Source organism: Entelurus aequoreus, linkage group LG04 (assembly GCF_033978785.1).
Source record: "Entelurus aequoreus isolate RoL-2023_Sb linkage group LG04, RoL_Eaeq_v1.1, whole genome shotgun sequence".
Classification (NCBI taxonomy): Eukaryota; Metazoa; Chordata; class Actinopteri; order Syngnathiformes; family Syngnathidae; genus Entelurus; species Entelurus aequoreus.
The window spans coordinates 87,261,685-87,285,486 of NC_084734.1; the positions used below are offsets into that span (position 1 = coordinate 87,261,685).

The following is a 23,802-nucleotide window of genomic DNA, read 5'->3' on the forward strand; positions in this document are numbered from 1 at the left end:
AGTCTGATAGTTTATATATCAATGATGAAATCTTAACATTATAACACATGCCAATACGGCCGGGTTAACTTATAAAGTGACATTTTAAATTTTCCGCTAAACTTCCGGTTCGAAACGCCTCTGAGGAGGACGTATGCGCGTGACGTGGCCCGGCGAACACGGGTATGCCTTCCACATTGAAGCCAATACGAAAAAGCTCTGTTTTCATTTCATAATTCCACAGTATTCTGGACATCTGTGTTCGTGAATCTGTTGCAATCATGTTCATTGCATTATGGAGAAGGAAGCTGAGCAAGCAAAGAAGAAAGTTGTCGGTGCGAAATGGACGTATTTTTCGAACGTAGTCAGCCACAACAGTACACAGAAGGCGCTTCTTTGTTTACATTCCCGAAAGATGCAGTCAAGATGGAAGAACTCGGATAACAGAGACTCTAACCAGGAGGACATTTGACTTCGATACACAGACGCCTGTAGAGAACTGGGACAACACAGACTCTTACCAGGATTACTTTGATTTGGATGACAAAGACGCAGACGTGCTACTGTGAGTATGCAGCTTTGGCTTCTAAACATTTGATCGCTTGACCGTATGTGCGCAACTTTTTTTGCGTATGTACGTAACTTTTTTAAAATATATAAGCTTTATGAACCTTGGGTTAGGTGAACGGTCTTTTGGGCTGAGTGATTGTGTGTGTTGATCAGGTGTTTGAATTGTATTGGCGTGTTCTATGGAGCTAGGAGCTAGCAGAGGAGCTAGGAGCTAGCGTAACAAACACGCAGGTGTTTTTATGCAGGATTAATTTGTGGCATATTAAATATAAGCCTGGTTGTGTTGTGGCTAATAGAGTATATATATGTCTTGTGTTTATTTACTGTTATAGTCATTCCCAGCTGAATATCAGGTCACCCCCGGCTCTCACAGCATCTTCCCTATCTGAATAGCTTCAACTCCCCACTAGTCCTTCACTTGCACTTTACTCATCCACAAATCTTTCATCCTCGCTCAAATTAATGGGGAAATTGTCGCTTTCTCGGTCCGAATCTCTCTCACTTCATGCGGCCATCATTGTAAACAATAGGGAACTTTGCGTATATGTTCAACTGACTACGTCACGCTACTTCCGGTAGGGGCAAGCCTTTTTTTTATCAGATACCAAAAGTTGCAATCTTTATCGTCGTTGTTCTATACTAAATCCTTTCAGCAAAAATATGGCAATATCGCGAAATGATCAAGTATGACACATAGAATAGATCTGCTATCCCCGTTTAAATAAAAACAATTCATTTCAGTAGGCCTTTAATGCTTTCCAGCTTGGCGAAGCTTAAAAATGCTGTTGCTAACGACGCCATTGAAGCTAACCTAGTATAACGGGACCTCACAGAGCTATGCTAAAAACATTAGCTATCCACCTACGCCAGCCAACCCTCATCTGCTCATCAACACCCGTGCTTACCTGCGTTCCAGCGATCGACGGCGCGACGAAGGACTTCACCCGATCATCCGTGCGGTCGGTGGCTAGCGTCGGCTAGCGCGTCTGCTATCCGAGTCAAAGTCCTCCTGGTTGTGTTGCTGCAGCCAGCCGCTAATACACCGATCCCACCTACAACTTTCTTCTTTGCAGTCTCCATTGTTCATTAAACAAATTGCAACAGATTCACCAACACAGATGTCCAGAATACTGTGGAATTATGAGATGAAAACAGAGCTATTTTGTATTGTATTCAATGGGGTACCGATACTTCTGTTTCACTGGCTACGTCACGCGCATACGTCATCATCCAAAGCCGTTTTCAAGCGGAAGTTTAGTGGGAAATTTAAAATGTCACTTTATAAGTTAACCCGGCCGTATTGGCATGTGTTGCAATGTTAAGATGTCATCATTGATATATAAACTATCAGACTGCGTGGTCGCTAGTAGTGGCTTTCAGTAGGCCTTTAATTGAACATTGATCCAAAAGTTGACCGTTAGTGTATTAGTGTCTCTTCAAGGCAGACACGTCGTTTTGCATCTTGTTATTTTGCGCATTAGCGGCGTCATGTACGTGAAGTGCTGTGTCGCGCTCAGTCAAACACAAACCTGTGCGTGTGTACGTCTCAACCTAAAAGCGCCTCGGAGCGTCTTCGTCTCCCTGTGAGTCCTGTGCTGCCTCTAATTGTGGAGCGCTTCCTGGCCCCGTTCCCTCTATTGATTTTTCTGCTGCAAAAGGCTGAGCCCAAGGGCAGCTAAAGGGCTTCCGTGTAGCTAGGCCACTGCCTTTAGATGGCCTCTCCCTAGGGGCCCGCCTGTTAGCTCGCACTCTGATGCACGCAAAACCGCCGAGCCCACACTGCACTATGCAGCAGGAGGCGGCGGGAAGGGAAAGGCGACTCTGTTTGGATGCATCATACGTTCCTTTAGATGGCGTCATGTCCGTTATTACCCTGCATGCCCGTGGGTCCAAATTCCTGCCGCGTGAGGAAGATGGCGTGGTCGTGATACTCGGCGTCCCCGGTGTCCTGCTTCTGCTGCAGAAAGGCCCAGCGACACACGTTCTCCAGACTCTGGGAAGGGTTCCCCAGCTCTATCAGACTCGTGGACTGCAAAGAAACAGAGGAACACATGTCTTCATTTGACCCTGCAGGGGGCAGTGTTGTAATGTTTTAGTAGTTCCCGTCACACCATCCTAATGACTTTAATAACAAAGGATGGTGTGGACCAGGGATCAGGTTGTCAGCTAATACTCTTATATTGTTCAAATCAGTAACCGGTAGTAAAACTCCTGCTTTTCTCATGGCCCAAATAGTTCACAGTAGCAACATACACTACCGTTCAAAAGTTTGGGGTCACCCAAACAATTTTGTGGAATAGCCTTCATTTCTAAGAACAAGAATAGACTGTCGAGTTTCAGATGAAAGTTCTCCTTTTCTGGCCATTTTGAGCATTTGATTGACACCACAAATGTGATGCTCCAGAAACTCAATCTGCTCAAAGGAAGGTCAGTTTTGTAGCTTCTGTAACGAGCTAGACCGTTTTCAGATGTGTGAACATGATTGCACAAGGGTTTTCTAATCATCAATTAGCCTTCTGAGCCAATGAGCAAACACATTGTACCATTAGAACACTGGAGTGATAGTTGCTGGAAATGGGCCTATGTAGATATTGCACCAAAAAGCAGACATTTGCAGCTAGAATAGTCATTTACCACATTAGCAATGTATAGAGTATATTTCTTTCAAGTTAAGTCTAGTTTAAAGTTATCTTCATTGAAAAGTACAGTGCTTTTCCTTCCAAAATAAGGACATTTACATGTGACCCCAAACTTTTGAACGGTAGTGTACATAATCATAATACCGGGGCGTCCAGTGAGGGGCATTTTGTACTCCCTCGTCCCAGGAAGAATGCTTTGCGGACATCTTGTATTTATAGATCTTTATCGCTCTGGAATAACCTGCCTCAAATTCTCACCGGCATGGAAAGTAAACAGGTTTTTAAAAAGAAAGTAATATTTTATCTGAGTCTTTGAATTAGTTTGCCCATTGATGATTTGTTTGGTTTTATATTGTGTAGTTATATTTATATGGTAATTATTATTCTGTGACTGTAAATTGTTTGCTTGTTTTCTTATTGATGCTTTTATTTTTAAAACAATTCTGTATTGTGTAGTTATAATTATATGCTTTTACTTGTAATTGTATTGAATTGTGGACCCCAGGAAGACTAGTGGGTTGTTGAGGCAATCCTTAATAAAAATCAAATCAAAAATCAAAAATCAGTAGATAAGACGAAAAAAACATAAAAGCATGTTGGGGCCGTTTTGATGTTTTTCATTTTCAAAACCAATACAATATTTATTATAACCATTAGGGCTCCGCTCAATTTTTTGGTGGCCGTTAAAGGTCCCGGGTACCCAAAAGTGTTACGAATAAATCATATTAATTGTTTTACTCTTTTTTTATTTCAACGCTAAAATATCCATAAATCAACTTCAGATCTATCCTTTTTTTTTGTCCTTTTTTGTCAAAGAATACCTTGTTTTTTATGGCAAAAACTCAAAATATAAATATTCCCCCCAAAAATGTTCAAAATGGAATATTTAATAGTAATATTTGGAGCCATAAACAGATAAAAAAAAAAATCATAACAGCATTGCCTTTGATTCATTATTATTTTTTGAACAATGTCAGTTTTTAGGGATTCAAAAAGCCCTCACTCAATAAAGTGTTAAAAATATGTCATATATCGATATATATCATTATTTTTACTTTCAACACTCAAATGTCTAGATCAGGGGTGTCCAAACTAACTAGTAACTATACCTATAACTATATATATATATATATATATATATATATATATATATATATATATATATATATATATATATATATATATATATATATATATATAATGTGTTGTGGAGGGGGGTGTGGCCTGCGGGCCTGCCGCGGAACGGGATGTGCCACGACCGGCCTCGAAGACAGCAACAGGTGCGTAGATGGCCCAGGTGGGCCTTGTGATCTAATCACCTGTCGCCTGTATTAGCAGCAGCCGGAAGGAGAGCCTGGGTTGGAGCTGGAGTGAGAGCGAGCGAGAAAGAGAAGAGACAGTTGCTGGAAAGCAACCCGCTGCACGAACTCATAAAAAAATAAAACCCTTATCCGGGCTCTCATGTTGTAACCCTTATCCGGGCTCTCATGGCGGTGTTTGGTGGTCTGCGGAACCCACTGTAGGGCAACCTCCACATATGTATATATATATATATATATATATATATATATATATATATATATATATATATATATATATATATATATATATATATATATATATATATATATATATATATATATATATATATGTATATGTATATATGTGTATATATATGTATATTTATGTGTGTGTGTATACATATATATATATATATATATATATATATATATATATATATATATATATATATATATATATATACATATATATATATATATATATATATATATATATATATATATATATATATATATATATATGTATATGTATATATGTGTATATATGTATATGTATGTGTGTGTGTATATATATGTGTATATATAGTATATATATATATATATATATATATATATATATATATATATATATATATATATATGTATATATGTGTATATATATGTATATTTATGTGTGTGTATATATATATACATATATATATATATATACTGTATATATATATATATATATATATATACTGTATATATATATATATATATATATATATACATACATATATATATATATATACACACACATTGATATACATATATATATATATATATATATATATATATATATATATATATATATATATATACATATATATATATATATATATATATATATATATATATATATATATATATATATATATATGTATATATGTGTATATATATGTGTGTATATATATATATATATATATATATAAAAATATATACTATATATATATATATATATATATATATATATATATATATATATATATATATATATATATATATATATATATATATATATATATATATGTATATATATATATATATATGAATATAATTGGATATTAGGAGTATGTGAAAATTGGACTCCTACCTTGTTTACATCTGTGACAACCTCCTTAAAGTTGTGTAATCAATCAGAAATATCAAGCAGCTAAAATGCGCCACTGTGGGGAGTGATTTGTAATGCGTGTAATTATTATTATTTTTTTTATGGTGCATGGACGATTTTTACAGACTACACAAATTGTCATGTTGTGTTACGTGTGACAATGTCTGTTGGTATTTCGTGTTGGTTCGATTTTTTTTTTTTTTTTTTGCATCATGACTAGGTAAGGTTGTTCGCATTGGGTCATATCTGTAAATGCTGCACTTCTTTTCCATTACAAGATAGTGACAATATCAATTGGCTTTTTAAAATGCGGCCAGATTCTTCATTAATCTCACGACGTCTCGCGGGCCAAATTGAAGACGGCGGCGGGCCATAGTTTGGACACCCCTGCTCGAGATCAATATTAGTTTTAAGGCCCCGTTTACACTAAGCCGGCTGAGGTTCCATCCCATCCATTTTCTACCACTTGTCCCTTTTGGGGTTGCGGGGGGTTGCTGGAGCCTATATCAACTGGATTCGGGGGGAAGGCGAGGTACACCTGAGCCATCATACATTAATCAAATCTTTAATGGACATGTGGAAGTAAACAATGTGATAAAGAACATTTTACATCAGTCAATCTAGGGATGTAGATATCTGGTCAGTACACTCCTCACTCGTATTCCCTCACCTTCATTGTCCATTTGTTTTTGGTGACTTTATATACTCTGGACCTAGACGTTTAGTCTGCGACATACATGGCGGACAATAACTGATACAGTCTGCTTTGCCAGTCCAAAAGCATTCGCCGTTTTCCGTAGTCTTCCCTCGACGGCCAGGTAATACAAAGCACACGCTACCTTTTTTTTATCAAATCCACGGGAGCCCGCATTCTCCTTCGACAAATGGACAAAGTTTTCCGGTAAGTAGAATCACAGCTGACTCGGACATTGGGAAGTTCTCTTGCGGTCTGATATGTGTTGTATCCTAAATAGCTGCAATCGCTTTCTCTTAAGGCAGTGTTTTTCAACCTTTTTTGAGCCGAGGCACATTTTTTTCATTTAAAAAATACGGAGAAACGTTACAAAATGAAACTCCACCAGGTTGTCTTTTTTTTTTTTAGTTTGTTGTTGCTTTGTATTGGCAAACAAGACTATTTCAGTTGTGCAAAAACGATATCCTTTTTTGTGGGGACATTGTTGATTGTCATGTCATGTACGGACACACACTGTAAGTCTTTGCTGTTGTCCAGCATTCTGTTTTTGTTTACTTTGTAGCCAGTTCAGTTTTACTTACGTTTTGCATAGCCATCCCTATGCTTCAGTGCCTTTTCCTAGTGGGACTTGCCTTTTGTTCATTTTTGGTTTAAGAGTAACATACCGTATTTTTCGGAGTATAAGTCGCACCGGCCGAAAATGCATAATAAAGAAGGAAAAAAACATATATAAGTCGCATTTTTTGGGGAAATGTATTTGATAAAAGCCAACACCAAGAATAGACATTTGAAAGGCAATTTAAAATAAATAAATAATAGTGAACAACAGGCTGAATAAGTGTACGTTATATGAGGCATAAATAACCAACTGGTATGTTAACGTAACATATTATGGTAAGAGTCATTCAAATAACTATAACATATAGAACATGCTATACGTTTACCAAACAATCTGTCACTCCTAACTAATAAGAACAATAAGTTATATTGTTAAATATGTATAGTGTTTGTTTTTTGCCTTTTTATAAAAAACTATTTTTACAAAATATATACCGTATTTTTCGGAGTATAAGTCGCACCGGAGTATAAGTCGCACCGGCCGAAAATACATAATAAAGAAGGAAAAAACATATATAAGTCGCATCATTCAAATAACTATAACATATAGAACATGCTATACGTTTACCAAACAATCTGTCACTCCTAATCGCTAAATCCCATGAAATCTTATACGTCTAGTCTCTTACGTGAATGACATCAATAATATTATTGGATATTTTACGCTAATGTGTTAATAATTTCACACATAAGTCGCTCCTGAGTATAAGTCGCACCCCCGGCCAAACTATGAGAAAAACTGCGACGTGTAGTCCGAAAAATACGGTACCTTTTTACCTGCACACTTGTCTCCCGCTGTGCTCTGCATATTGGGATCACGACAAACCGTCCTCGACGCGTTCCGACTTCTACAAAGCACCGCTGCTGCCACCTACTGATATGGAGTATTACATGGTTACCCTGCCGAGCTCTATACAGCACAGACACTAGACAAAGGCACGTCATTTGGAGATTATAATTATTGATTTGCAAATAATATTTTTTGGACCAACTTGGTGAAGTTGCATGATTTCCCACGGCACACCGGACAATATCAGTGGTTGAAAAACACCGCCTTAAGGTATTCATGTGTGATTTCCACAATTGTCTGTACATGCTCTGCAAAAACTGAAATATAAGTAAGATTAAATATCTCCAATAAAGGTGATATTTGCTTATTTTCTGTCTGATAAGATAATTCTTCTCACTAAGCAGATTTTATGTTAGAGTGTTTTACTTGTTTTAAGGGTTTTGGTCCTAAATGATCTCAGTAAGATATTACAGCTTGTTGCTGACATTTGATGAGCTATATTGAGTAAAACATGCTTGAAACTAGAACATCAACTGTTGCAAAGCTGTGTCATCAACACTCACAAGTATAAAACTACTTTTTTAAAGTCATAATTTCTTATTTCAAGCATGAAAAAAAAAATCATGATGCCGAGCGCATATCATTATGTCAAGATAATGGCACTAGCATTTACTTCATTTAAGAATAGTTTTCAACATATTGAGCAAAAAGGTCTCTTTTTTTTTCTACCAAGAAAAGTGCACTTGTTATTAGTGAGAATATATAGTTATTTTAAGGTATTTTTGGGTTCATTGAGGTTAGCTAATTAGGGACCGCAATGTCCCTTTGGGACAGAGGACCCTATTGTATTTGTAAGGTTTTATTATTATTATTATTCCGCCGCCTCTTTGAGCTGTAATTTGACCCCCTTAACATGCTTTAAAACTTACCATATTTGACACACACATCAGGACTGGCAAAAATTGCGATCTAATAAAAAACAAACCCCAAAACTGCACTCTAGCGCCCCCTAGGAAAAAACACAGAAAAAACTGCTTGTATCTTCCGGTAGGAATGTCGTAGAGACATGAAACAAAAACCTCTATGTAGGTCTGACTTAGACCTAGATTTCATACATTGACCTCTTTCAGAAAAAATCAACAGGAAGTTGGCAATTCCCCCTTCAAAACAAAATTGTAGTAAAAACAGTCACTTTTGCCTCTTTGAGCTGTAATTTGACCCCCTTTAACATGCTTCAAAACTCACCAAACTGGACACACACATCAAGACTGGCAAAAATTGCGATCTAATTAAAAAACCCAACCCCAAAACTCAAAATTGCGCTCTAGCACCCCCTAGGAAGAAAACACAGACACAACTGCTCCTAGGAAGAAAACTCAGACAAAACTGCCTGTAACTGCCAGTAGGAATGTCGTAGTGACATGAAACAAAAACCTCTATGTAGGTCTCACTTAGACCTACATTTCATAGACTGACAACCCCCAGCAAAAATCAACAGGAAGTTTGCAATCCCCCTTCAAAAAAAAAGTTGTTATTATTATTATTATACCGCCGCCTCTTTGAGCTATAATTTGACCCCCCTTAACATGCTTTATAACTCACCATATTTGACACACACATCAGGACTGGCGAAAATTGCGATCTAATAAAAAACCTAGCCCCAAAACTCAAAAATGCGCTCTAGCGCCCCCTAGGAAGAAAACACAGACAAAACTGCCTGTAACTTCCAGTAGGAATGTCGTAGCGACATGAAACAAAAACCTCTATGTAGGTCTCACTTAGACCTAGATTTCATATAATGACATCCTTCAGCTAAAATCAACAGAAAGTTGGCAATTCCCCCTTCAAAACAATCACTTTTGCCTCTTTGAGCTGTAATTCGACCCCCTTAACATGCTTCAAAACTCACCAAACTGGACACACACATCAGGACTGGCGAAAATTGCGATCTAATAAAAAAAGCAAACCCCAAAACTCAAAATTGCGCTCTAGCGCCCCCTAGGAATAAAACACAGACAAAACTGCTCTTAGGAAGAAAACACAGACAAAACTGCCTGTAACTTCCAGTAGGAATGTCGTAGAGACATGAAACAAAAACATCTATGTAGGTCTTACTTAGACCTACATATCATATATTGACAACCCCCAGCAAAAATCAACAGGAAGTTTGCTATCCCCCTTCAAAAAAAAGTTGTTATTATTATTATACCGCCGCCTTTTTGAGCTGTAATTTGACCCCCCTTAACATGCTTCATAACTCACCATATTTGACACACACATCAGGACTGGCGAAAATTCCATTTTAATAAAAAACCTAGCCCCAAAACTCAAAAATGCGCTCTAGCGCCCCCCTAGGAAGAAAACACAGACAAAACTGCCTGTAACTTCCAGTAGGAATGTTGTAGCGACATGAAACAAAAACCTCTATGTAGGTCTCAGTTAGACCTAGATTTAATATAATGACATCCTTCAGCTAAAATCAACAGAAAGTTGGCATTTCCCCCTTCAAAACAAATGTTTAGTAAAAACAGTCACTTTTGCCTCTTTGAGCTGTAATTTGACCCCCTTAACATGCTTCAAAACTCACCAAACTGGACACACACATCAGGACTGGCAAAAATTGCGATCTAATAAAAAAAGCAAACCCCAAAACTCAAAATTGCGCTCTAGCGCCCCCTAGGAATAAAACACAGACAAAACTGCTCCTAGGAAGAAAACACAGCAAAACTGCCTGTAACTTCCAGTAGGAATGTCGTAGAGACATGAAACAAAAACTTCTATGTAGGTCTTACTTAGACCTACATATCACATATTGACAACCCCCAGCAAAAATCTACAGGAAGTTTGCTATCCCCCTTAAAAAAAAAATTGTTATTATTATTATACCGCCGCCTCTTTGAGCTGTAATTTGACCCCCCTTAACATGCTTCATAACTCACCATATTTGACACACACATCAGGACTGGCGAAAATTGCATTCTATTAAAAAACCTAGCCCCAAAACTCAAAAATGCGCTCTAGCGCCCCCTAGGAAGAAAACACAGACAAAACTGCCTGTAACTTCCAGTAGGAATGTCGTAGCGACATGAAACAAAAACCTCTATGTAGGACTCACTTAGACCTAGATTTAATATAATTACATCCTTCAGCTAAAATCAACAGAAAGTTGGCATTTCCCCCTTCAAAACAAATGTTTTGTAAAAACAGTCACTTTTGCCTCTTTGAGCTGTAATTTGACCCCCTTAACATGCTTCAAAACTCACCAAACTGGACACACACATCAGGACTGGCGAAAATTGCGATCTAATAAAAAAAGCAAACCCCAAAACTCAAAATTGCGCTCTAGCGCCCCCTAGGAATAAAACACAGACAAAACTGCTCCTAGGAAGAAAACACAGACAAAACTGCCTGTAACTTCCAGTAGGAATGTCGTAGAGACATGAAACAAAAACTTCTATGTAGGTCTTACTTAGACCTACATATCATATTTTGACAACCCCCAGCAAAAATCAACAGGAAGTTTGCTATTCCCCTTCAAAAAAAAGTTGTTATTATTATTATACCGCCGCCTCTTTGAGCTGTAATTTGACCCCCCTTAACATGCTTCATAACTCACCATATTTGACACACACATCAGGACTGGCGAAAATTGCGATCTAATAAAAAACCTAGCCCCAAAACTCAAAAATGCGCTCTAGCGCCCCCTAGGAAGAAAACACAGACAAAACTGCCTGTAACTTCCAGTAGGAATGTCGTAGCGACATGAAACAAAAACCTCTATGTAGGTCTCACTTAGACCTAGATTTCATATAATGACAACCCACAGCAAAAATCAACAAGAAGTTTGCTATCCCCCTTCAAAAAAAAAAAGTTGTTATTATTATTATACCGCCGCCTTTTTGAGCTGTAATTTGACCCCCCTTAACATGCTTCATAACTCACCATATTTGACTCACACATCAGGACTGGCGAAAATTGCATTGTAATAAAAAACCTAGCCCCAAAACTCAAAAATGCGCTCTAGCGCCCCCTAGGAAGAAAACACAGATAAAACTGCCTGTAACTTTCAGTAGGAATGTCGTAGCGACATGAAACAAAAACCTCTATGTAGGTCTCACTTAGACCTAGATTTCATATAATGACATCCTTCAGCTAAAATCATAGAAAGTTGGCAATTCCCCCTTCAAAACAAATGTTTTGTAAAAACAATCACTTTTGCCTCTTTGAGCTGTAATTCGACCCCCTTAACATACTTCAAAACTCACCAAACTGGACACACACATCAGGACTGGCGAAAATTGCGATCTAATAAAAAAAGCAAACCCCAAAACTCAAAATTGCGCTCTAGCGCCCCCTAGGAATAAAACAGACAAAACTGCTCCTAGGAAGAAAACACAGACAAAACTGCCAGTAACTTCCAGTAGGAATGTCGTAGAGACATGAAACAAAAACTTCTATGTAGGTCTTACTTAGACCTACATATCATATATTGACAACCCCCAGCAAAAATCTACAGGAAGTTTGCAATTTCCCCTTCAAAACAAAAGTTTTATAAAAACCGGTCCCCTTTTTTCAAACATTATCTCCTCTGAGCGCGTTTGTCGTGTCTGCTTCAAACTAACACAGGAGAGAGATTGAACCCTTCTGATTAAAAGTTGACCAAAGACTTTTAATTACTGCTCCGGTTTGGATTTTATGTGCCGTCAAAGTCGGACCCGTCCATCGCTGCTTGCAGCTTTAATTTTACTTATTATGGAAAGTCTTGACAAGCCGGATTTTCTTGTTCTATTGGCAGATAATTTTGCTTAGTTCAAATAAAATACCCCTAATTTTTGTATTTTTTTTTTTCCTGTTTTTGAACACTGACTTTGCAGTGTGTAGAAGAAGGAGAAACATGGGCATGTCTGGATGACTAGCCTCCATATTTCCAGTGGTTAGCTCCGAGTTACGAAACCGCTTTATTCTGAAGCTGGCTGTGGCGCGTTCTTTCTGACGTCACTTCCTATGTGGGGCGCGGTCTTTCTGGTGTCACTTCCTCTCCGAACTCAGTTTGTAAACGATCAATGAGTCCATACAAAGCTAAAAGCCGGAGATTCAAGAATTACAAGGCGCACTTCAAATTTGTCCAAGGAGGGGGACCTTAAACGATGATTTAGTGTGGCCGAAACGGGGCTTAGGCTAAATAAATATTCGTGTAAGGGGTTATCCGGCTTAGTGTAGACATAGCCTAAGCAAAAAGCAAGACCCGTTAAAAAAATCCTTTAAAAAGTGTGGATTCATGCACTACGAACAGAATGCAGGCTTTGGTGCATTTTCTCCACATTTCCCTGGGGGAAATTCAGCACCACAGTTCCCTCACAATAAACAATAAACACTTAGGTACTTTTTACATGTCAATAATATAAATAAAGTCTATTATACAGCATTATTCACATGTGAATAATATAAATACAGTCTATTATACAGCATTATTCACATGTGAATAATATAAATGCAGTCTATTATACAGCATTATTCACATGCGAATAATATAAATACAGTCTATAATAGACTGTATTTATATTATTCACATGTGAATAATGCTGCAGCATTATTCACATGTGAATAATATAAATACAGTCTATTATACAGCATTATTCACATGTGAATAATATAAATACAGTCTATTATACAGCATTATTCACATGTGAATAATATAAATGCAGTCTATTATACAGCATTATTCACATGTGAATAATATAAATACAGTCTATTATACAGCATTATTCACATGTGAATAATATGAATACAGTCTATTATACAGCGTTATTCACATGTGAATAATATAAATACAGTACTATACAGCATTATTCACATGTGAATAATATGAATACAGTCTATTATATAGCGTTATTCACATGTGAATAATATAAATACAGTACTATACAGCATTATTCACATGTGAATAATATAAATGCAGTCTATTATTCAGCATTATTCACATGTGAATAATATAAATACAGTCTATTATACAGCATTATTCACATGTGAATAATATAAATACAGTCCATTATACAGCATTATTCACATGTGAATAATATAAATACAGTCTATTATACAGCATTATTAATATGTGAATGTGAATAATATAAATGCAGTCTATTAAACAGCATTATTCACATGTGAATAATATAAATGCAGTCTATTATACACTATTATTCACATGTGAATAATATAAATACAGTCTATTATACAGCATTATTTACATGTGAATAATATAAATACAGTCTATTATACAGCATTATTCACATGTGAATAATATAAATACAGTCTATTGTACAGCATTATTCACATGTGAATAATATGAATACAGTCTATTATACAGCGTTATTCACATGTGAATAATATAAATACAGACTATTATACAGCATTATTCACATGTGAATAATATGAATACAGTCTATTATACAGCATTATTCACATGTAAATAATATAAATACAGTCTATTATACAGCATTATTCAAATGTGAATAATATAAATACAGTACTATACAGCATTATTCACATGTGAATAATATAAATACAGTCTATTATGCATTTAAGTACAGTCAAAAAGGAACATATGCATTATGTTGACGAGACCGGACTGGGTGTCCGGTCTCGTCTGTTTATGAATGAGAGAGGACGATCATTGATTGTTTATCTTCGCCCGGACTTCCCATGATGCCGTGCTGCAGTCTACTGGGAGGCAGGCTGATTGCGTAACAGCCCGAGTTTCTGTGTGCTTTGGTGCTGAACTGTGAAGGCGTGCGACTTGGAAACACTCCCCTGAGATGCCGCATGCTTTTAGTTCTTCTTTTGCTCAGTCCACTGGAATAACAGGCTCCAGGACAACGTTGCGTGTGTGTGTGTGTGTGTGTGTGTGTGTGTGTGTGTGTGTGTGTGTGTGTGTGTGTGTGTGTGTGTGAGAGAGAGAAAATTGGCTATTCAAAGAGACTGTAGCCGTGTCCTTGAATCAAATATAGCACTTATTATAAAGAGTCAGGAAAATTTACCTTTCCGTGGCCCAACATGATAATCCGCACCAGCACCACATTGATTTTGGCTCCCAGAGATTTGTCGTGGTAGATTTCATTCACCTAAGAACACACGCGGGGGGGGGGGGGGAAGCATAATCCAATCAGAAAGCATTCAAACTAATTGCTTTACGACAATAAGTCCATTAGCCCGGCCCTTGACTCATTTTAGTTAGTGAATGTGATGCAAGTTTGAAAAAAAAAACACAGCAAAAATACTCGGAGGCCCAACTGTGACCATGCAGACCTCGTTAGAGCATGCAAGGATTAACTGTACACATTTTGCTTTTCTTTGCCACTTAAATGAACCCAAAAATACGTTAGCCTCCGTAAAGGGTGGTAACTAGAGATGTCCGATAATGGCTTTTTTGCCGATATTCCGATATTGTCCAACTCTTAATTACCGATTCCGATAATAACCGATACCGATATATACAGTTGTGGAATTAACACATTAATATGCCTAATTTTGTTGTGATGCCCCGCTGGATGCATTAAACAATGTAACAAAGTTTTCCAAAATAAATCAACTCAAGTTATGGAAAAAAATGCCAACATGGCACTGCCATATTTATTATTGAAGTCACAAAGTGCATTATTTTTTTTAACAAGCCTCAAAACAGCAGCTTGGAATTTGGGACATGCTCTCCCTGAGAGTGCATGAGGAGGTTGAGGTGGGCGGGGGGTAGCGGGGGTTGTATATTGTAGCGTCCCGGAAGAGTTAGTGCTGCAAGGGGTTGTGGGTATTTGTTCTGTTGTGTTTATGTTGTGTTACGGTGCGGATGTTCTCCCCAAATGTGTTTGTCATTGTTGTTTGGTGTGGGTTCACAGTGTGGCGCACATTTGTAACAGTGTTAAAGTTGTTCATACGGACACCCTCAGTGTGACCTGCATGGCTGTTGACCAAGTATGCCTTGCATTCACTTGTGTGTGTGAAAAGCCGTAGATATTATGTGACTGGGCCGGCACGCAAAGGCAGTGCCTTTAAGGTTTATTGACGCTCTGTACTTCTCCCTACGTCCGTGTACACAGCGGCCTTTTAAAAAGTCATACATTTTACTTTTTAAAACCGATAATTTCCGATATTATGTTTTAAAGCATTTATTGGCCGATAATATCGTCAGTCCGATATTATCGGACATCTCTAGTGGTAACATAAGAAGAAGAGATAAAATACAGTATGTACAGTACAGGCCAAAAGTTTGGACACACCTTCTCCTCATTCAGTGCGTTTTTTTTTATTTTCATGACTATTTACATTGTAGATTGTCACTGAAGGCATCAAAACTATGAATGAACACATGTGGAGTTATGTACTTAACAAAAAAAGGTGAAATAACTGAAAACTTGTTTTATATTCTAGTTTCTTCAAAATGATGCTCTGATTACGGCTTTGCACACTCTTGGCATTCTCTCGATAGAAAACGCTCTATAGCCCGCAGACTTTTTTTGGGTTCTGGGAATTACTAATAAGCCGGAGTTCTTTGAACGCAGATTTCTTGCCGGGGGACATATGGTACAATGCAATCGGCAAGATAGGCTGGAGCTAGATCGTGTAGTATTTTATACGTAGGATGTCCTTGTGGCTTGAGACACTCGTGATTAAGGGCTATATAAATCAACTTTGATTGATTGATTGAGTTGAGTTGAGTTGAGTTTGAGTTTATTTGGAACATGCAAGCATACAACATGATACATCACAATTTCCAGTTTCTCTTTTCAACATGTTCGAAAAGGAGTAGGAAGAAGCAGAGCTCATTTAATCCTACCCCTTTTCTTTTACATAACCGTTTGTAAAACTTCTGTTCACTTCCTGTTCTCAATGTATCCACAATATACTCCATAAGTAATCACAATACAAATAAATAAATAAATAATAATTGGTGAAGTAAGCTACATTTCATATGATGAGATAAGTAAGATTATTTTGAGTAAAATCAACAAAGCTCACCTTTGTGCATTCGCGCACAGCATAAAACATTTGGTGGACAAAATGAGACAAAGAAAGCGCGGCATAAAACACGTCTTTATGTGGCAGCGTCGGAGAAAGTTGTACATGTAAACAAACTACGATGAGTTCAAGGATCGCTGGAATTAGTAGGACAAAACGGTGCTTTCCAAATAGCATGTTTAAAATAAACAGTGGGATTTCTAACAATTAAGGGTCGTGTCATGTTTGTCCTCCTACAGAAAACAATGTAAAACAAAAACAAATATATATGAGACTCTAGAGCCACGGGTTGTAGAGTTTTGGAGGTTCCACCGAATCAGATTAGTTTTTGATAAACTGATAGAGGTTGTAATTTACAGTTACCACAATTATCCAATTTAGTAATCTCTGATGAATGCTCCTGTCATACTATTACCACACCATGAACAACATATTACCTTCTTTGTACTATCACCATTTATATTAGATACATGAAACAGCAACCGTACACACACACACACACACACACACCACGCACGACACACACACACACACACACACACACACACACACACACACACACACACACACACACACACACACACACACACACACACACACACACACACACACACACACACACACACACACACACACACACACACGAGGCAAATTGGTGTGGGAGTTAAGGCCTGCTGGCCTTAGTGGCTGTGTGTGGTGCCTAATGAGGCAAAGGGATGTAAAAACAGTCAGCCATAATGAGATGGCTGACTGACGTGCTGCGGAGAGCGACACACACACACACACACACACACACACACACACACACACACACACACACACACACACACACACACACACACACACACACACACACACACACACACACACACACACACACACACACACACTCCTCAGGTACACACACATTGAGGTAAAGGGAGGTCATAGGAGGAGGAGGAGGAGGAAAATATGCGTGGCACCCGGCAAGGAAAAGGTAAGAGAAAGAATTGAGGAATGCTTGGAATAGAGGCGAGACGCAGAGTGGAGGAGCGCAGCGGCAAACTGAGAACAGAGGAAGAGTTTAAAAAGCAAAGAGGAAACGAGGCATTCTTGGAGAATAAACGTGGATCCCGCTGCAGAAAAGCCTTTGAATTAATGAGGGACAAAAATCCAAGTAACTCAACGCTGCGCTCGGTGTGGTGCCAAGCTGGAAACTTTAGCAGCCTGTTGGGAAAGATCCGATAAGCACGCATCATTTGTTGACCGCAAACTGCTGGGTGCAATTTACTGCATTGCATCAGCACGGCATTGTGCTTTAACAAGTGTGACATCATCGGGAACCTTTGAAGCCGCGGTCGCCGACCTCCTTGAGCCCGAGATTCATGGTCTCAGCCGTGAACTAAGGCGAGATCTACGTCCCACATCACCCCTACTCTGATTTTTATATATCTTGTTTCATTTGGTAGATAGGCTAAGACAAATGTGTACGTATTTAAAGATAAAGCTTTGTGTTGCTACTGCGGTTGTCAAAAATGAGTTAACTCATGTGATTAATCACCCAAAAGTATTGCATTAGGTATTGGGGGTGTCAAAAATGGGTTAACTCATGTGATTAATCACCAAGAAATATTGCATGAATTATTGGCGGTGTCAAAAATGAGTTAACTCATGTGATTAATCACCAAAAAATATTCCTTTAATTATTGGGGTTGTCAAAAAGGAGTTAACTCATGTGATTAATCACCAAAAAATATTCCTTTAATTATTGGGGTTGTCAAAAAGGAGTTAACTCATGTCATTAATCACCAAAAAATATTGCATTAATTATTGGGGGTGTCAAAAATGTGTTAACTCATGTGATTCAATACCAGGAGTTGTCAAAAAATTAGTTGACTCATGTGATTAATCACCAAAAAATATTGCATTAAGTATTGGGGGTGTCAAAAATGAGTTAAAGCATGTGATTAATCACCAAAAAAATATTGCTTTAATTATTGGGGTTGTCAAAAAGGAGTTAACTTATGTGATTAATTACACAAAAATATTGCCATAATTATTGGGGGTGTCAACAATTAGTTAACTCATGTGATTAATCACCAAAACATATTAGATTATATTTTGGGGGTGTCAAAAATTAGTTAACTCATGTGATTAATCACCAAAAAATATTGCATTAATTATTGGAGGTGTCAAAAATGAGTTAACTCATGTGATTAATCACCAGGGGTTGTCAACAAATTAGTTAACTCATGTGATTAATCACCACAAAATATTGCATTGATTATTGGGGGTGTCAAAAATGAGTTAACTCATGTGATTATCACCAGGAATTGTCAGAAAATGAGTTAATAAATGTGATTAATCACCAAGAAATATTGCATTAATTATTGGGGGTGTCAAAAATGAGTTAACGCATGTGATTAATCACCAAAAAATATTGCTTTAATTATTGGGGGTGTCAAAAAGGAGTTAACTCATGTGATTAATCACCAAAAAATATTCCTTTAATTATTGGGGTTGTCAAAAAGGAGTTAACTCATGTGATTAATCACCACAAAATATTGCATTGATTATTGGGGGTGTCAAAAATGAGTTAACTCATGTGATTATCACCAGGAATTGTCAGAAAATGAGTTAATAAATGTGATTAATCACCAAGAAATATTGCATTATTATTGGGGGTGTCAAAAATGAGTTAACGCATGTGATTAATCACCAAAAAAATATTGCTTTAATTATTGGGGGTGTCAAAAAGGAGTTAACTCATGTGATTAATCACCAAAAAATATTCCTTTAATTATTGGGGTTGTCAAAAAGGAGTTAACTCATGTGATTAATCACCAAAAAATATTGCATTAATTATTGGGGGTGTCAAAAATTAGTTAACTCATGTGATTAATCACCAAGAAATATTGCATTAATTATTGGGGGTGTCAAAAATGAGTTAACTCATGTGATTAATCACCAAGAAATATTGCATTAATTATTGGGGGTGTCAAAAATGTGTTAACGCATGTGATTACTCACCAAAAAATATTGCTTTAATTATTGGGGTTGTCAAAAAGGAGTTAATTCATGTGATTAATCACCAAGAAATATTGCATTAATTATTGGGGGTGTCAATAATGAGTTAACGCATGTGATTAATCACCCAAAATCACCCAATAACACAACGTGCCAACTTCACTGGTTTTGGGGTTTGTATATGAACAAATGAATGCATGGCTGAGTACAGAGGAGACGTGTGAGTAAACACTATCACAGGAGCCATCTGCATCAGGAGGTCATCAGACCATGGCCACCAGGACGCCGATAACCCCTGAGGCAGATGGAAAGTGAAAATAATAAAACTTGTAAAATAGTAAGAACCATGAGTAGAGATAAAGGATAAAATACGTAAGACATATGAAGATTAAAATAAAAGAAATAGGTCCCCTTTGAAGCGTAACAATTAGCTATTATTTCAAAAGCCTCTTAAGTTGAGGTATTATAGGGTATGAGTGTAAAACAGGGGTCACCAACCTTTTTGAAAGCAAGAGCTACTTCTTGGGTAGTGATTAATGCGAAGGGCTACCAGTTTGATACACACTTAAATAAATTGCCAGAAATAGCCAATTTGCTCAATTTACCTTTAACTCTGTTATTATTAATAATTAATGATATTTACACTTAATTGAACGGTTTAAAAGAGGAGAAAACACGAAAAAAATGACAATTACATTTTCAATTTCGACTCTTTAAAATTCAAAATTTAACCGAAAAAAAGAAGAGAATAACTAGCTAATTCGAATCTTTTTATGGAACATCGTTAGTAATTTTTCCTGATTAAGATTAATTTTAGAATTTTGATGACATGTTTTAAATAGGTTAAAATCCAATCTACACTTTGTTAGAATATATAACAAATTGGACCAAGCTATATTTCTAACAAAGACAAATCATTATTTCTTCTAGATTTTCCAGAACAAAAATTTTAAAATAAATTCAAAAGACTTTGAAATAAGATTTAAATTTTATTCTACAGATTTTCTAGATTTGCCAGAATATTTTTTTGGAATTTTAATCATAATACGTTTGAAGAAATATTTCACAAATATTCTTCGTCGAAAAAACAGAAGCTAAAATGAAGAATTAAATTAAAATGTATTTATTATTCTTTACAATAAAAAAAATTAAATTTACTTGAACATTGATTTAAATTGTCAGGAAAGAAGAGGAAGGAATTTAAAAGGTAAAAAGGTATATGTGTTTAAAAATCCTAAAATCATTTTTAAGGTTGTATTTTTTCTCTAAAATTGTCTTTCTGAAAGTTATAAGAAGCAAAGTAAAAAAATGAATGAATTTATTTAAACAAGTGAAGACCAAGTCTTTAAAATATTTTCTTGGATTTTCAAATTCTATTTGAGTTTTGTCTCTCTTAGAATTAAAAATGTCGGGCAAAGCGAGACCAGCTTGCTAGTAAATAAATACAATTTATAAAATCGAGGCAGCTCACTGGTAAGTGCTGCTATTTGAGCTATTTTTAGAACAGGCCAGCGGGCTACTCATCTGGTCCTTACGGGCTACCTGGTGCCCGCGGGCACCGCGTTGGTGACCCCTGGTGTAAAGCATCAGATTTAAAGTCACACACACATAGTAGCACACGTTACATCCGTTTGACAGCAGGGTGCGACTTGTTTACGAGCGGCAGCTCCCCCACAATCTCATCAAGATCAGAGGAGCCGTTGCCATGGAAACCTGAGTCAAATGGGACGAATGACATCCCTTCCCATATTTTGGAAGAGCAGCAAGGCCAGGACAGTGTCTCTCCCTTTTCGGTGCGGCCACACCGGGATAGCATTTCATGGCTTCAATCAATTGCCTTGTAAAAATGAATGGAAGACGACTGGAAGCTCCTTGCTGGCTTTTATGAGACCAAGTGTGAAGTGTGTAGGAGGACAGCCGTTTCCAGCCTCAAAGATGAACTGGTCGATGGCGATCTGCTTTGAAGTATCTCTTGACTGCCTCAAATGATGACCAATAAATAATAATAATTTAAAAAAAAAAAACAGATAACGGCATTTATTAATTATAAATTGAAAAAAAATGTACCTTATACTGGGAAAACTGGGTCAAGTATGTCACGCCCCATAGGCCTGATTTTATTTTCTCAAATTAGTAGGGATGTCCGATAATGGCTTTTTGCCGATATCCGATATGCCGATATTGTCCAACTCTTTAATTACCGATACCGATATCAACCGATACCGATATCAACCGATATATACAGTCGTGGAATTAACACATTATTATGCCTAATTTGGACAACCAGGTATGGTGAAGATAAGGTACTTTTTTTAAAAAATGAATCAAATAAAATAAGATAAATAAATTAAAAACATTTTCTTGAATAAAAAAGAAAGTAAAACAATATAAAAACAGTTACATAGAAACTAGTAATTAATGAAAATGAGTAAAATTAACTGTTAAAGGTTAGTACTATTAGTGGAGCAGCAGCACGCACAATCATGTGTGCTTACGGACTGTATCCCTTGCAGACTGTATTGATATATATTGATATATAATGTAGGAACCACAATATTAATAACAGAAAGAAACAACCCTTTTGTGTGAATGAGTGTAAATGGGGGAGGGAGGTTTTTTGGGTTGGTGCACTAATTGTAAGTGTATCTTGTGTTTTTTATGTTGATTTAATAAAAAAAACAAAAAACAAAACAAAAAAAACGATACTGATAATAAAAAAACGATACCGATAATTTCCGATATTACATTTTAACGCATTTATCGGCCGATAATATCGGCAGACCGATATTATCGGACGATCTCTACAAATTAGTCATTGTACTGTGTAAAAAGATCTCACTCCCAATATGTTTATATTTTTTTAATATTTATTTATTTACTATCTGTTCATATAATTTTTTTAAATTATTATTAATTACTAAAAAAAATTTTTTTTGTTTTGTTTTGTTTTTTTCTCTTTTTTTGGGGGTGCAGGACTGGCATCGTTGGGATATAAACAAAAACTAGGGATGTCCGATAATGGCTTTTTGCCGATATCCGATATTCCGATATTGTCCAACTCTTTAATTACCGATACCGATATCAACCGATACCGATATCAACAGATATATGCAGTCGTGGAATTAACACATTATTATGCCTAATTTGGACAACCAGGTATGGTGAAGATAAGGTACTTTTTTAAAAAATTAATCAAATAAAATAAGATAAATAAATTAAAAACATTTTCTTGAATAAAAAAGAATGTACAACAATATAAAAACAGTTACATAGAAACTAGTAATGAATGAAAATGAGTAAAATTAACTGTTAAAGGTTAGTACTATTAGTGGAGCAGCAGCACGCACAATCATGTGTGCTTACGGACTGTATCCCTTGCAGACTGTATTGATATATATTGATATATAATGTAGGAACCAGAATATTGATAACAGAAAGAAATGGGGGGAGGGAGTTTTTTGGGTTGGTGTACTAATTGTAAGTGTATCTTGTGTTTTTTATGTGGATTTAATAAAAAAAAAAAAAAAAAACGATACTGATAATAAAAAAAAACGATACCGATAATTTCCGATATTACATTTTAACGCATTTATCGGCCGATAATATCGGCAGGCCGATATTATCGGACATCTCTACAAATTAGTCATTGTACTGTGTAAAAAAGATCTCACTCCCAATATGTTTATATTTTTTAATATTTATTTATTTACTATCTGTTCATATAATTTTTTTTGATTATTATTAATTACTAAAAAAAAAATGTTTTTGTTTTGTTTTGTTTTTTTCTTTTTTTTTGGGGGTGCAGGACTGGCATCGTTGGGATATAAACAAAAACCAATATTATTTTGACATTTAGGGCAGACAATAGATGTATGATGTGTGCAAATATGATGTCATGGATTGGAATGTCTGATGCTGGACATCAATAAAAACTACATTACAAAAATTAAACAAAATAAAAAAAACTTTTTTTTTTTTTTTTTTAATGTAATATAATGTCTTTATTACTGAAAAAAAAAAAAAGGGTTAACAAAAAGATGTCCCAAAGT

At 36.3% G+C, this 23,802-nt stretch overlaps 1 protein-coding gene across 1 annotated transcript in view; it reads right to left on the reverse strand.

Annotated features, from left to right (window-relative positions):
• Positions 1-23,802, reverse strand: part of adamts2a (ADAM metallopeptidase with thrombospondin type 1 motif, 2a) — a 273,520-nt gene that overhangs the window by 94,836 nt on the left and 154,882 nt on the right. Inside the window, exons 4-5 of the mRNA XM_062046062.1 lie at positions 14,776-14,859; positions 2,422-2,578 (exon numbers count right to left, since the gene is read on the reverse strand). Of these exons, the coding sequence (XP_061902046.1) occupies positions 2,422-2,578; positions 14,776-14,859 (241 nt within the window). The remainder of the gene's footprint in view (positions 1-2,421; positions 2,579-14,775; positions 14,860-23,802) is intronic.